General features: G+C 49.0%; 1 protein-coding gene across 1 annotated transcript in view; it reads right to left on the bottom strand.

The window, feature by feature from the left end:
• The window catches only part of LOC117068014 (tumor necrosis factor receptor superfamily member 13B-like), a 37,779-nt gene that overhangs the window by 7,511 nt on the left and 16,600 nt on the right, over positions 1-13,668 (bottom strand). The window contains exons 2-4 of the mRNA XM_033185279.1: positions 11,168-11,305; positions 7,557-7,802; positions 455-458 (exon numbers count right to left, since the gene is read on the bottom strand). Of these exons, the coding sequence (XP_033041170.1) occupies positions 455-458; positions 7,557-7,802; positions 11,168-11,305 (388 nt within the window). The remainder of the gene's footprint in view (positions 1-454; positions 459-7,556; positions 7,803-11,167; positions 11,306-13,668) is intronic.

Raw genomic sequence — 13,668 nt, forward strand, 5'->3', positions numbered from 1 at the left:
CCGGCCGACCTTCGTTCCTCTTTAGGCGGAACGGACAGACCACATCTGTTACGCATTCATCAGGGAAAGGGCATTTGGGTTGCTTCCACTTTCTGGCTATTGTGAATGACACTGCTGTGAACATTCACATCCACATGTTTGTGTGGACGGATGTTTTCTGTTTTCTTGGGTGTATACCTAGAAGAAGAATGGCTGGGTCACATGATAACTCTGTTTCATATTTTGAGGACCTGCTAGACTGTGTTGCACAGCATCTGCCATTCACACTCCATTTTGCAGATGACAAAATGGAGTCTCTAAGATATTGTTCCCAGTCTCAGACCTGCACCTGGGAGCTGGTCTGACCAACTCCCAGGCCAGTGCTCCAAGCCCATGGGCCACACAGAGGCCCCAGGGCTGGCACTGCCCCTCTTCCTCACATACACTCTTAGATTTAGGAATCTCATAAAGTGACAGAGCTGCCAGGACTCTTGGGGTCATCAGTGTCACTCTGACATTTACGGGGGAAGATGGGAACTTGGGGTGAGCTGGTGTCACTCCACCAGTCGGTGGCTGTCCTTCCTGTCCAGTGCCCAGATCTCAAAGAGGCCTAACGGAGGAAAGCAAGACCCCAGGACCTGCAAACTTGGTGCCACATATCCAACGCTTACCTGCTCCTACTTGCCTCTGGAATCAAATGCAAACAGTGCCCTGGAGGCATGAGCAGGTAAGACCTGCCAGCCCTCAGAGCACAGACAGAATGCCGGGCTACAAGTTGTTACTAAGCGGAAATGAACTGCATTGATTCAAGGAGGAAAACAAAACATTTGTACATATTTCAAACATTTCAACATGAGATTCTGAAACCCAACTGTTCAGAAACCATGCAAGTGTTCAGAGACCATGCCTAGAGCACAGTCACCTGACATTACACCCTGTGGACCATCTGGGCTGGGCTGGGCCTCATTCTATCTAGGAGAGTGCCATGGGGGCAAGGTTGTGCCACTCTGGGCCTCCGCCTCAAGAAGACCTGACAGCCTCGGTGTTTGCTCCCTTGGGCCTGAGCCACCACTCAAGAAGTCCAGCTGGAGAGTCCCAGTGGAGAGGGGCAGGCCCTGAGATCAACTGGAGGAGGAGCAAAACCTGAATATCCCAGCATCAGAGTCGAGCCTCCAATAGCTCCATCCCCAGCATCATTTGCATGAGAGACCCCAAGCAAGAGCAGCAGAAGACCCGCCCAGCTGAGCCCCGCCTCCCCACAGAGCCACGCAAGGTCATAACATGAAGATAAAAATCTGGGGATGAGTGTCCAGATCCAGTGACAAGTGTCCTTATACAAGAAGAGAAGGGAGGAGACACAGGCACAGGAAAGAAGCCATATGGAAGAGGCAGAGATGGGAGTGATGGGGCCACAAGCCCAGGAGGCCTGGGGCAGCCGCCAGAAGACGGAGAAGGCAGGGAAGAATCCTACCCTGGAGCTTTCAGAGGGAGCAGGGCTCTGCTGCTGCTTGGATCTCAGACTTCTGGGCTCCAGACCAGAAGACAGAGGATCAGTTTGTGTTGTTTGAAGAACCTAACATGTGCACACTGTCATAGCAGCCCCAGGAAGCACAGCCTATCCTAGGACAGAACCCACCCAGCCAAGGTGACAACCCCTTCAGTCCTGGGCAGGGTTCTGAATGCTCAGCAAACCCCAAGTCACTGAGGCCCCACAAGAGCCCTGTGAGGTCAGAGTCATTATGACCATTATAGGTGGGGACAGCAAGGCACGAGTAGCCCAGATGCACATAAGTTAATTCTGATGTCACAATTTGTTCAATATTTAGATTTCAGCACCAGTGTTTTTTTCCTAACCTTATGTGCTTTGATACATTCCAGAACCTTATTCCCAGAAGGGGTCACGGGCACCCCCAATGTCTGCAGGACACAGAGGCTGAGCAGTTCCATGGCTGACTACCTCCAGTTCTTTTTTTTCTTTTTTTTGAGACGGAGTCTTGCTCTGTCGCCCAGGCTGGAGTGCGGTGGCGCCATCTCAGCTTACTGCAAGCTCCACCTCCCGTGTTCATGCCATTTTCCTGCCTCAGCCTCCTGAGTTGCTGGGACTACAGGCGCCCGCCACCACGCCCAGCTCATTTTTTGTATTTTTAATAGAGATGGGGTTTCACCTTGTTAGCCAGGATGGTCTTGATCTTCTGACCTCGTGATCCACCCACCTTGGCCTCCCAAAGTGCTGGGATTACAGACGTGAGCCACCACACCCGGCCTCTCCCTCCAGTTCTAATCTCATGCCAATGCATTGTCCCTCTGTCCCTTCCCAGGTCCTTGTCATCTCTGGTTCCTATTATTGCCAGAAATAGCCTCTCACAGGGCCCCTGCTGCCATCACCATCATCCAGAGGCAACAGGGCACTCTCCCCATAGCCGTGCTCTGACCCCTTCTCCTGTGGCTGCCCCTGTGCCCAGCAAGACATCGGCCTCCCAGTCTGGCACATGGGGCCCACTGTCATCTGGCATCTGGTGCCTCCTGGTGCCATCTCCAACCACCCCTGAATGCTTGCTCTTCCCAACTCAGTCCTCTGCAGCCCCCACACTGGGGGACAGGGTCCTGCCCTTGGTGCTTTTCCTCCTTCTCTGCTGGACAGATGAGCAGCCCCACCCACTGGGGCAGGCTCCCTGGGCCACCTGTTCCCCTCAGGGAGACGCAGACACTACATGCACCTGCCCCGGAGCCCGGGCAGGGAGCTCCTTGCATCGGCCTGGAGTTGTCACAACAGAACCCCACACCAGACTCCTCTCCTGCTCAACATCTCAAGCCATTTTCAGTCCAGCTTGGGAGCCTGCCCTGCTCTCCCCACGAAGCCCCATGTGTGAGCAGCAGGGCCTTCTGTGCCCTCTTGGTGAGCATGTGGAGTGGTCAGTCTCCACCTTCAAAGCAGATCTGGGGTGGGGTCTCTCCTGTTTCCGTGGAGTGGCCACCACACTTCTGCAGGCTGGAAGCCTGAGAGGAAGGGATTTAGCCCAGTCTCCAGCACAGAGCCCCTCACAGCCTCCCAACAGCCCAGTTCACTGCTCCTAGCAGCACCTGTATGTGCTGTTGCCTCTGCCTAGAACCCTGTCCCCACCGTGTGGCTTCAACATAGTTGCTTTTTGAATGAGCAGTTCTAGCGCACAGAGCACGTGCTCCCCCAAAAACGTATTCTCCCAAATCACCCTCACAGCAACTCTATGAAGGTGAACAACTCCAGTCTCACAGAACCAAGGTTCAGAGAGGGTCAGTAGCTTGCTCCAGGTCACACAGCTTGTGAGGGACATAACTAGGGTCTGGCTCCATATTCCACACCCCCGCCCCAGCCTGCCCTAAAGGCTCCTCCTCCGGGAAGCCTTCCTTGTCCCCATGTCACCTGCAGCTGGGTTACGTGGCCCCCATGCACTGAAAGGAATGTGTCATCTGCGTGGCTTGTCCACTGCCTGGCCTTCCACAAGATGGTAAGCTCCATGGGTCTGGGACAGGAACTGCCTCATTCTCCCCGCTACCCATGCACAGCAAGCCTGCCACAGTTCCAGGTTCAACTAAGGAGGGGCAGTTCTGAATGGGATGCAAGAGAAACCTGGAGTCAGGGTGAGGCAGGGCCTGGCAGGGTTGGAGATGGGGGACAGCAGATTTCGGGGAGCCCACGAAGAGGGCAGAGAACAGGTCAGCCCTTCCACCAGTGCAGCTGGACAACTTGGTCACATGGTGTCCTCTGCTCCCTGCCCTTAAATAGGTCCACCTCTGGGTCCCTCCCCTCGCCATGTGGCTCTGTACTTCCTATTTGCAATCCACAGCAAGCTCCCCTCCTGCCCCACCAGCCCATGCAGGCATCAGAGGTCAGAACAGAACAGACCTTAGCCCTGGACCTCTGGAGAAACACAGGGCAGGGCAGTGCACAGCGACAGTCACACAGCCACCAAAAGCCACACCATGGCACAAGTGTGGCAACTGATGCAGGGTGAGGCGTGGTAATGCCGACCCCACTGGCAACAACAGGTCCTCACACAGCCTCCAATGCTCACAGCCTGGGGCTCCATCCCTGGAGCCAAGATGAGGCTCCGAGGTTCTGCCCAGTGGTCTCTGGGAAGGGGGCTTGGCTGATGGTCACACACAAGAAGTGGCTAACCTTGTCCCAGGGATGACAGTTCACCCCCAAGGAGCAATAGCCCTGTGGACGCCATTTTGGGTCATTTTGCTCTTGCAGAGAAGACAAACTTTGGAACCCCCAGACTGTGCTCAAATCCCAGCTCAGCCATGCACTCGCTGTGTGACTGTCAGCGAGTCACTCTAAATTTGAGACTGTCTCTCGATCTGTGAGGTGGGTAGGAATGACCCACAGGGAAATCTATCACATCAGAGGTGGGCAATGTTCCGGGTTTGCAGGAAGTTTCAAATGCATCACTGGATGCAGGGAAGGTATGCAGGTGGCCAGACACCAGGGTGACAGGCATGGCCACTTGCATCGGTGGCTGGGCTCTTTAGCCCCTCTGTATCCACATCCCCTCCATGTGAATCTGCACATCCCCTCAAAAGAAGCTGTGCTAGATTAAAAATGGCCTCGAATTCACCATGACTACAAGTTTCCTCCCTCCCCTACTTGCTCCTTCTACCAAGAGGTGGCGTCTGTTTCCCCTCTCCTGAATCTGCTGGCACTGTGAATGGAAAGAAACGCAGTGGCGGTGATGAAATGCAAGTTCCCAGCCTAGGTGGCAAGAGGCCTGCGTGCTCCTGTCTGCTGCACTCCTGTATTATCATGAGATGGATGCACCTGGGCAGCCCACTGGTCCCAGGACGGGGATGAGAGGCACATGGAGCAGAGCCAGCCTGGCATAGCTGAGCCCAGCCAAATCCCTGACTCTGGAGGAAGCCCACACCTCCACATTTGGGGATGGCTTGTTAGGCAGCAGCAGCTAACTGGCAGGAGAGTAGGAGATGCCAGGCTAGGCAGGGACAACGGGGTGCTGGGCAACCTCCATCATCAGGCACACAGGCTCTGCCCATGGGACCTTGGCCCTGGGGACTGGCCTCATGGAAATGAGGTTATCACAGGAAAGTCACTGCAAAGGAAAGGAACCAATCAGCCTCGAGAAGAGCAGGCCTGCTGGCTCTCCAGGACAGGCTGAGAGCAGGGCGAACTCCATCGCTAGTGTTTATGGATCCACACAGCATCCCTCTTCCGTCCTTTCTGATGCCACAGAGCAGGGGAGGTGCACCAAGAGGTGGTTGCTGGGAGGGCTAATTAGATCATTTCTGATGCCTGACACTTAGCAGATGCCCAGCTCAACAGGACCCTTCTTCCCATGTCCAAAGTGGCCATCTCCAGCCATAAGTTTTTTCATTTTCTTTTTTTATTTTTTATTCTTTTTATTTTTATTTACTTATTTATTTATTTATTTATTTATTTTGAGACACAGTCTCACTCTGTCCCTCAGGCTGGAGTGCAGTGGCACAATCTTGGCTCACTGCAACCTTCACCTCTTGGGTTCAAACCTTTCTCCTGCCTCAGCCTCCCAAGTAGCTGGGACTACAGGTGTGCACCACCGCGCATCCTGCTAATTTTTGTATTTTTCGTAGAGATAGGGTTTCCCCTTGTTGATCAGGCTGGTCTTGAACTCCTGACCACAAGTGATCCGCCTGCCTCTGCCTCCCAAAGTGGTGGGATTATAGGTATGAGTCACCATGCCCAGCCTTTTCTTTGCACAATTTTTTTCCCTCTGGCAATGGCTAATGAACCACAAAAACTTTTTTAGTAATACCTTTCCCTTCTCATTCTTAGGAAGCTTCTTTTGCCTCTAAAGGGAATCTGATGGATTCACAGTCAGATTCTATCAGAAGCACAAAGAAGAGCTGGTACAAATTTTACTGAAACTATTCCAAAAAATCAAGGAGGGATTCTTTTAACTCATTCTGGAAAGCCAGCTTCACTCTGGTACCAAAACCTGGCAAAGACACAACAACAACAACAAAAAAGAAAACTACAGGCCGATATCCCTGAGGAACATAGATGCAAGATGCAATTAGAGATTTAAATGTAAGACCCTAAACTGTAAGAATCTTAGAGAAATCCTGGAAAATACCATCCTGGACATTGGCCCTGGGAAAGAATTTATGACTAAGTCCTCAAAAGCAATTGCAACAAAAACAAAAATTGACAAGTGGGACCTAATTAAACGAAAGAGCTTCTGCCCTGCAAAATAAACTATCAGTGTAAACAGGCAACCGACAGAATGGGAGAAAATGTTTGCAAACTATGCACCCAACAAAGGTTTAATATCCATAATCTATGAGGAAGTTAAACAATTCAAAAATCAAACAACAACCACATTAAAAAGTGGGCAAAAGACATGAACAGACACTTTTCAAAAGAAGACATGCAAGCAGCCAACAAACATGAAAAAATGTTCAACATCACTGATCATCAGAGAAATGCAAATGAAAACCACAATGAGGGACCACCTCACACCAGTAAGAATAGCTATTGTTAGAAAGTCAAAAAACGACAGATGATGGTGAGGCTACAGAGAAAAGGGAACACTTATACACTGTTGGTGGAATGTAAATTAGTTCAGCCACTGTAGAAAGCAGTTTGGAGATTTCTCAGAGAACTTAAAACAGAGTTACCATTCAGCACAGCAATCCCATTACTGGGTATATATCCAAAGGAAAATAAACCATTCTACCAAAAAGACACATACACACGTGTGTTCATCACAGCACTATTCACAATAGCAAAGACATGGAATCAATCTAGGTGCCCATCAATGGTGGATTGGGTAAAGAAAATGTGGTACACATACACAATGAAATACTACACAGCCACAAAAAGAAAAAAAATCATGTTTTTTGCAGCAACATGCATGCAGCTGGAGACCATTATCCTAAGTGAATTAACGCAGAAACAGAAAATACCACATGTTCTCACTTAAAAGTGAAATGTTAAGCACTGCATACAGATGCACATAAAGACAGGAACAACAGACACGGGCCTACTAGAAGGGGGAGGTAGGGAGGGGCTAAGGGCTGAAAAAGTACCTACTGGGTGCTATGCTCACCACCTGGGTGACAAGACCATTTGTACCCCAAACCTCAGCATCAAGCAACATACCCATGTAACAAACCTATACATGTACCCCCAGATCTGAAATAAAAGTTGAAATTATAAATAAAATAATAATAGAAATAAATGGAGTCTGCAGCATTGGTAGAGGGCAGGTGGTGGCTCTGCTCAGGTGCTCACACACGTGGGTCTGCTGCTTACTCATGCCTGTGCTTCGAGAACTGGCGCAGGCTCGGCAGCCTCGGCAGCCTCCAGTACAAGGCTCTTCCTCACATGGCAGGTCCTTTCTCCTGTTTTCTTCTTGTCCACAGACTTCGGGAAATGTTGTGTACATTGTTTTTTATCCTGGGATGATCTCCCTGGCTTCTGCCCATTTGCCTGTACTCTGGGCTTCGTGCATAGTTGACTCTCCTGTTCTAGGCCTGGCATCAGGCCTCCTACTCTTTCTGACCCTGCGTGACACCATGCAGATTGGCCTGGGGTTGCTTACCTGGACTTGCTTCTGAGCCTCTGTGCTCTGATCCTTGGTACCTTCCCGAGTTGTCTGAATTGTTTTCAACTTCTCCACTCCGCTGTCTCCTGAGCTCTGGTGGGAGGTTCACTGGGCTCCTGAGCTTGTTCTCACAGAAGTATGCACATTGCTTAGGGTGCTGTCCACAGATGGAGGCACAGCTGATGCAGTCCCTCAGGAGATGGTCATAGAACCTGCCTTGCTCCTTGCGGCAGTTGAGTGACCCTGGGAGACAGAAGTGTGTGATACTGCTGGGTAACAGACTAGCAGGAGTTGTAGGTTTGACCACAAAGGACATCAAAGTTAAAAAAAAATTACGGTAAAATTCCAGCAAGCAATTCCAGAGTAAGCCAAGTACTTTTACAATATACACATTGAAGACTGTGCATTGTCCTCTAAGTACTATTTTAGCTGCATTGCATTTTGATGTGTATTATTTTTCCTCTACCTAGTTCAAAATGTACTTATTTTTCATTATTATTTCTTCTTTGACCAATGGGTTATTTACAAGTGCATTTCTTAGTTTCCAAACATATGAAGATTTTCAGTTATCATTTAAAATTGAGATCTAGATTACATTGTTACATAAGACCTTTACTTGCATTTTTAAAGCCTCATCAAGGAGAAATATATTTCAAATTAGCATAAGGAATGAAGGGGAAAAGTCAGAATCCTCTTTGACAAGTTGGGGCAGGGGGTTGGAAGGAAGGTGGAAAAGTTCACATGAATAGTGTTTCTTCTCTCTTAATACTAAATAAGAATTACAGCAGCTTACACCAAGTATCAGTGCCAAGGCCCAGAAGCCAAGGAAACTAAAGCTCAGTCACACTTGCCTTAAGAGAGCACAGTGGACCCAACTTTGAATGCATAAAGAAATCTATTTGGAACAATCAATTATCTTATCTAAAGCCTCAGAAGATTTCTTTCTAGTTTTTTTTTTTTGTTGTTCTTGAGATGGAGTTTCGCTCTTGTTGCCCAGTGAAGTGCAGTGGCACAATCTCAGCTCACTGCAACCTCCGCCTCCCAGGTTCAAGAAATTCTCTTGCCTCAGCCTCCCGAGTAGCTGGGATTACAGGCGACCACCACAACACCCGGCTAATTTTTGTATTTTTAGTAGAGATGGGGTTTTGCCATGTTGGCCAGGTGGTCGTGAACTCCTGACCTCAGGTGATCTGCCTGCCTCGGCCTCCCAAAGTGCTGGGATTACAGGCAGCATGAACCACTGCGTCTGGTCTAGCCTCAGAATATTTCTACATGAAAGTTTTTATGTGAAAAAGGCAAGTTTCCTTTGTCTTTAGAATAAGGTATTTATGTGAAAATGTGGCCCACACATATATTTTAAGGACACATTTCAGAGGCAGTGCAGGATAGTGGATAAGAACCCAAATTTCAGAACCAAATTTCAATTGGGGTCATCCTCGGCTGTACCACTTGCAGGCAGTGTGGTCTTAGCCTTTCCATACCTCAGTTTCCTCATTTCCAACATAGGGAAAATAACAGTACTGACTTCTTCTTAGGGTTGTTGGCAGAGTTGTAGGACCCAACACAGTGCCTGGTGCATACTAAATGCTCACTTAATGGAAGGCTTGAGTAGAATATTCATTTGAGCCTCTTCACAAAGCAAACACACACTGTTTTTGTGTGTGTTTGTTCTTGTGTCTTTGACAGAGTAAAGGAAGGAACTAAAAGATCACGGAATTGGGACCTTGGGGAAAACTCAGATGGCCCACATGGGGCCAGTGACCTCCCCTGTTCTGGCCCTGCCCTATGCCCAGGGCTCCCCTGAACCGCACAGAAACTGACACCTCCACTCTGTGTCACACAGGGTTAGTCCAGCATTGGTGTCCTTGGGGCTTTCTGTGACCTCTTCCCCTGTTGCAGGTGGTGCCTGAGCACCCCAGACCACTGACCCTCCCTGCCTGACCTCACACCCTATCCAGCCACCCCACCCCAGGACTCAGTCCTCCCTACTGTGTTTCCCACCTCTGCACCTCTGCGCATACTGCCCTCTTTTCCAGACATCCATCTGATTTCCCCACTCTGTGGCCTCTTAACAATCCACTTCTGATGGTGCTTCTTGTAGGGACACCTCCCCACCCTACAGCCCTTCAGCTGAAGGTGGTCTCTCCCAACTGCGGCTTTCTACCTTGACACATAGTCATTTCTCCCATTAGATGACACTGTCTTTGAGGGGCCACGCCAGATTCTTGTTTCCATAGGGCTGGAGCACTCCATCTATGTTTGTGGGATGAACCAATGAATGTTCTAATTAATTAATGGGTAGTGGTTCAGGTCATGATTTAGGAGTGGGAGTCCTGGGTTCAAACCAGGATGTCGCTGTGACATCTCCACTTCTAAACTGGGTGATCTTGGGTAAGTCACTCATTCTCTCTGAGTTCCCCTCAACAAGTATTCATGAAGGACTTACTATGTGTCAGGCACTGTGCTAGGCTCAAGTCAGACATGGTTCCTCCCCCCAGGGAGCTCCCAGCCTAGTGGTTGAGTCAGACATAAAACACATACACACGAAAGAACAAAACAGCAAATCGTGGTAAGTTCTATCAAGGAAAAGAACAGGTTATGAAAAAGAACAGCAAGCAATGAATAGTTTTCAAGACAACCGGGGAAAACTGAATATGGCCTGAGTATTAGATGATGTCAATAAAGCATTGCTAGTAGTGACAGGATATTTGGGTTATGTTTGACAGGTCTTCGTGGTCCAGTATCTGCAGGTAAAATTATATGAGATCTTGGCTGTGCTTTAAAATACACAAGGCAGGCTGGGCGCAGTGGCTCACACCTGTAATCCCAGCACTTTGGGAGGCTGAGGTGGGTGGATCACCTAAGGTCACATGGAGAAACCCTATCTCCACTAAAAATACAAAATTAGCTGGGCGTGGTGGCACATGCCTGTAATCCCAGCTACTTGGGAGGCTGAGGAGGGAGAATCACTTGAACCCAGGAGGCGGAGGTTGCAGTGAGCCGAGATCACACCATTGCACTCCAGCCTGAGCAAAAAGAGCGAAACTTCATCTCAAAAAAAATAAAAAATAAAAAATAAATAAAATAAAATAAAATTCACTAGCCAAAAAAATTGGTTGGGAAAATACAAGGCAGAATTTAAACAATTTGTGAAGCTGGTGATGGGTGCAGAGGGCGTCATTGTGCTATCCTATCTGTGTACATGTGTGATAAGTTCTGTAATAACAAGTTTCAAAAGAATGTAACAACAGACAGTGACAAGGGAGGGCCTAGTTCTACTAGGTGATCAGAGGAGACCCCTGATGTTTGGGCTGAGACCTGAACGTTGAGTAGGAGGGAGCTGAGGGAAGATGATAGAGGGAATGCATTCCAGGCAGCGGGAACAGCATGTGCAAAGGACCTGAGACAGGAAAGAATGTACTATGTTTGAGACACTGAAAGAAAGTTGTGTGACCAAAGCAGGAAGGTGGAGGGGTAAGAGGTGCCACACTGTACATCTCCTCCTGCCACCCTTTCCTCAGCCACCTGACTGTGGGGCCAGAGGGTGCTCTAGGGAGGAAGGAGGAGGGTGATTGCACTGTCCCCTGGGCTCAGGCCCCAGAACTCACTGCAGAAGGTTGCACAGGTGCGCTGGCTCTGATGGTTGCAAATGGCTTTGCAGGACATGCAGGTGCCCAGCAGGGGATCCCAGTACTGCTCTTCGGGGCAGGATCTCATAACCACCCCTGTCCACAGGCCCTGTGGAGCTGAGAGACCAGGAGAGTGAGGGCAGCTGGCAGGCGGCCACAGCCCAGCCTCTTGTCCCTGATGGGAACCCAGACAGCCTCTCCTGTCCACATTCCCACAGACAACCTTTCTGTCTCAGGAGCAGAGAGGGCAGACAAAGCTGGCTTCCAACCCCCACTGCAGTTGCTGGAGACTTGGGGCAGCCATTTCCCCTCTCCAGCCTCAGTTTCCCCATCTGCACATGGTTGTTTTCAGGTCCTTTGCTCTCTGACATCAGCAGTACCCTGCTGGGCCCTAATCCCTGCCCTCCTTAATGTGCCACGCCTCTCCCTGCCACAGGGTCTTTGCACATGCTATTCCCTCACATGACGTGCCCTTCTCCCCAGCCCCTGCCCCTCAGCTGCTTATTCCTTCTCAGACTGAGACCTCTGTTTAACCTGATCTCCCAGGGAAGGCTTTCTGACTCACCCCCAGACTAGGATGCGGTCCTTCTTCCACACACTCGCACTGCCCTTTATTTGTTGCTGTGGCCACTTTCCTTATTTGATGCTGGCTCCTACACTAACTGTGAGCACCATCTGGCAGGGGCTGTGCCTAATTTTTCTTGTTAATTGCTGAGTCCTCAGAACCTAGACAGTACTTCGGACATAGTACGTACTCATGAAATGAATGATTTCTTTAAAAGCAGACCAAGTCAGGGCCTAGCACATAGCAAGAACCAAGAAATGTCAATTTCCTTTCCATTTTTTTTTTAACTGAAGTATAAAACAACCACAATGATGTGTGTGTGTGTAAGATGCGCAAAAAGCTGAAGAATACAGCTTGGTGGCATTTGATGTATGTATACACCTGTGTCATTACAGCCCACATTGAGATGTAGAATATTTCCTGCACCCCTGAAGACTCCCTGGGGTCCCCTCCCACCCAATGCCCACTCCTAGAGGCAGCTACTGTTATGTTGTTACCCCCATAGGCTAATATTGCCCCTTCTGGAACTTCCATGTCTGGTTTTGTCCCTTTTGAGTCTTCCACTGTGTGCAAGCATCACCTTCTCTATCCTTTTCTGATTTCATGACATTTGTTTCCCCCAATAACTTCTCCTTAAAAATGTTTAAAAGCGGCCGGGTACGGTGCCTCAAGCCTGTAATCCCAGCACTTTGGGAGGCCGAGGCAGGCAGATCACGAGGTCAGGAGATCGAGACCATCCTGGCTAACACGGTGAAACCCCGTCTCTACTAAAAAATACAAAAAACTAGCCGGGCAAGGTGGCGGGCGCCTGTAGTCCCAGCTACTCGGGAGGCTGAGGCAGGAGAATGGCGTGAACCCGGGAGGCGGAGCTTGCAGTGAGCCGAGATCTGACCACTGCACTCCAGCCCGGGCGACAGAGCAAGACTCTGTCTCAAAAAAAAAAAAAAAAAAAAAAAAGTTTAAAAGCATTTTGCAAGACATGTATTCATGTATTTGTTCTTTTTTTTTTTTTTTTTTAACCTTCTTGAGAACAAGTAGGCTACCCATAAAACTCTGTTAGTTACAAAGTCAGGACATCTCAAAAGCAATCCTGGGATGTGAGGAGTGACATGGAGGAAAGCAGTAGAGTGGCAAGCTCTGGGAATCTGTGCCTCCTGCTAAATAACTACGGAGCTGCCAGCCACTGTCTGAAGTCACTATTTGGGAACTCTGGAGTTGTCCAGGGGAGAGCCTGACGGTAAATTTTAGGAATGTCAGCCTATCACATGCTTGTGGCTACTACTCCACAGCAGTGCCGCTTGCTGGAGCCAGGATAAGCAAGAAGGACCCTTGTCCTCCAAATATTAGGGTTGTGGGTTCTGACTGCTGATGGCTGCCTGTGACCACTGAGGGGCCAGCACAAAGGACATTGTTTCAACCCCCAAAGACTGAAGTGGCTTCCGGAGGATTTAAAGAGAAAGTATCCTTCTCTGGTCTGGGAGCCAAGCACTTAAGGAAATCTTTGTCAGGTCACTATTGACTGCAGAGATAAAAGAACAGAAACTTCAGTGACTACACACAACAAGGAATACATACTGTGCAAAAATACAAATTAAAGTTAGGAAAAAACAAAGCTTAAAACTAAAAGTTTGGAAAAGTCACAAACAGATGGCTTCAGCCCTTAACAGGCAAGGTTCAGCAATCCTTGAGGAGTTTGGTAAAGTTAGATTTCCAGTCACCACAGCATAACACTCAAAATGTCCAGGTCTCAAAAAAAAATTACAAAGCATACAAAGCAGCAGCAGTTTTGCCACATTTACAGGAAATATAGACTATGACAGAAACCATTTCCAGGAAAGTCTGTATATTGGGATTACTAGTCAAACGTGTGAAATCAAGATTTGTGCTAAGTATGTTCAATGAGCTTAAGGAAACC

This window comes from Trachypithecus francoisi, unplaced genomic scaffold (genome assembly GCF_009764315.1).
Source record: "Trachypithecus francoisi isolate TF-2019V2 unplaced genomic scaffold, Tfra_2.0 Lachesis_group20, whole genome shotgun sequence".
Taxonomy (NCBI): Eukaryota; Metazoa; Chordata; class Mammalia; order Primates; family Cercopithecidae; genus Trachypithecus; species Trachypithecus francoisi.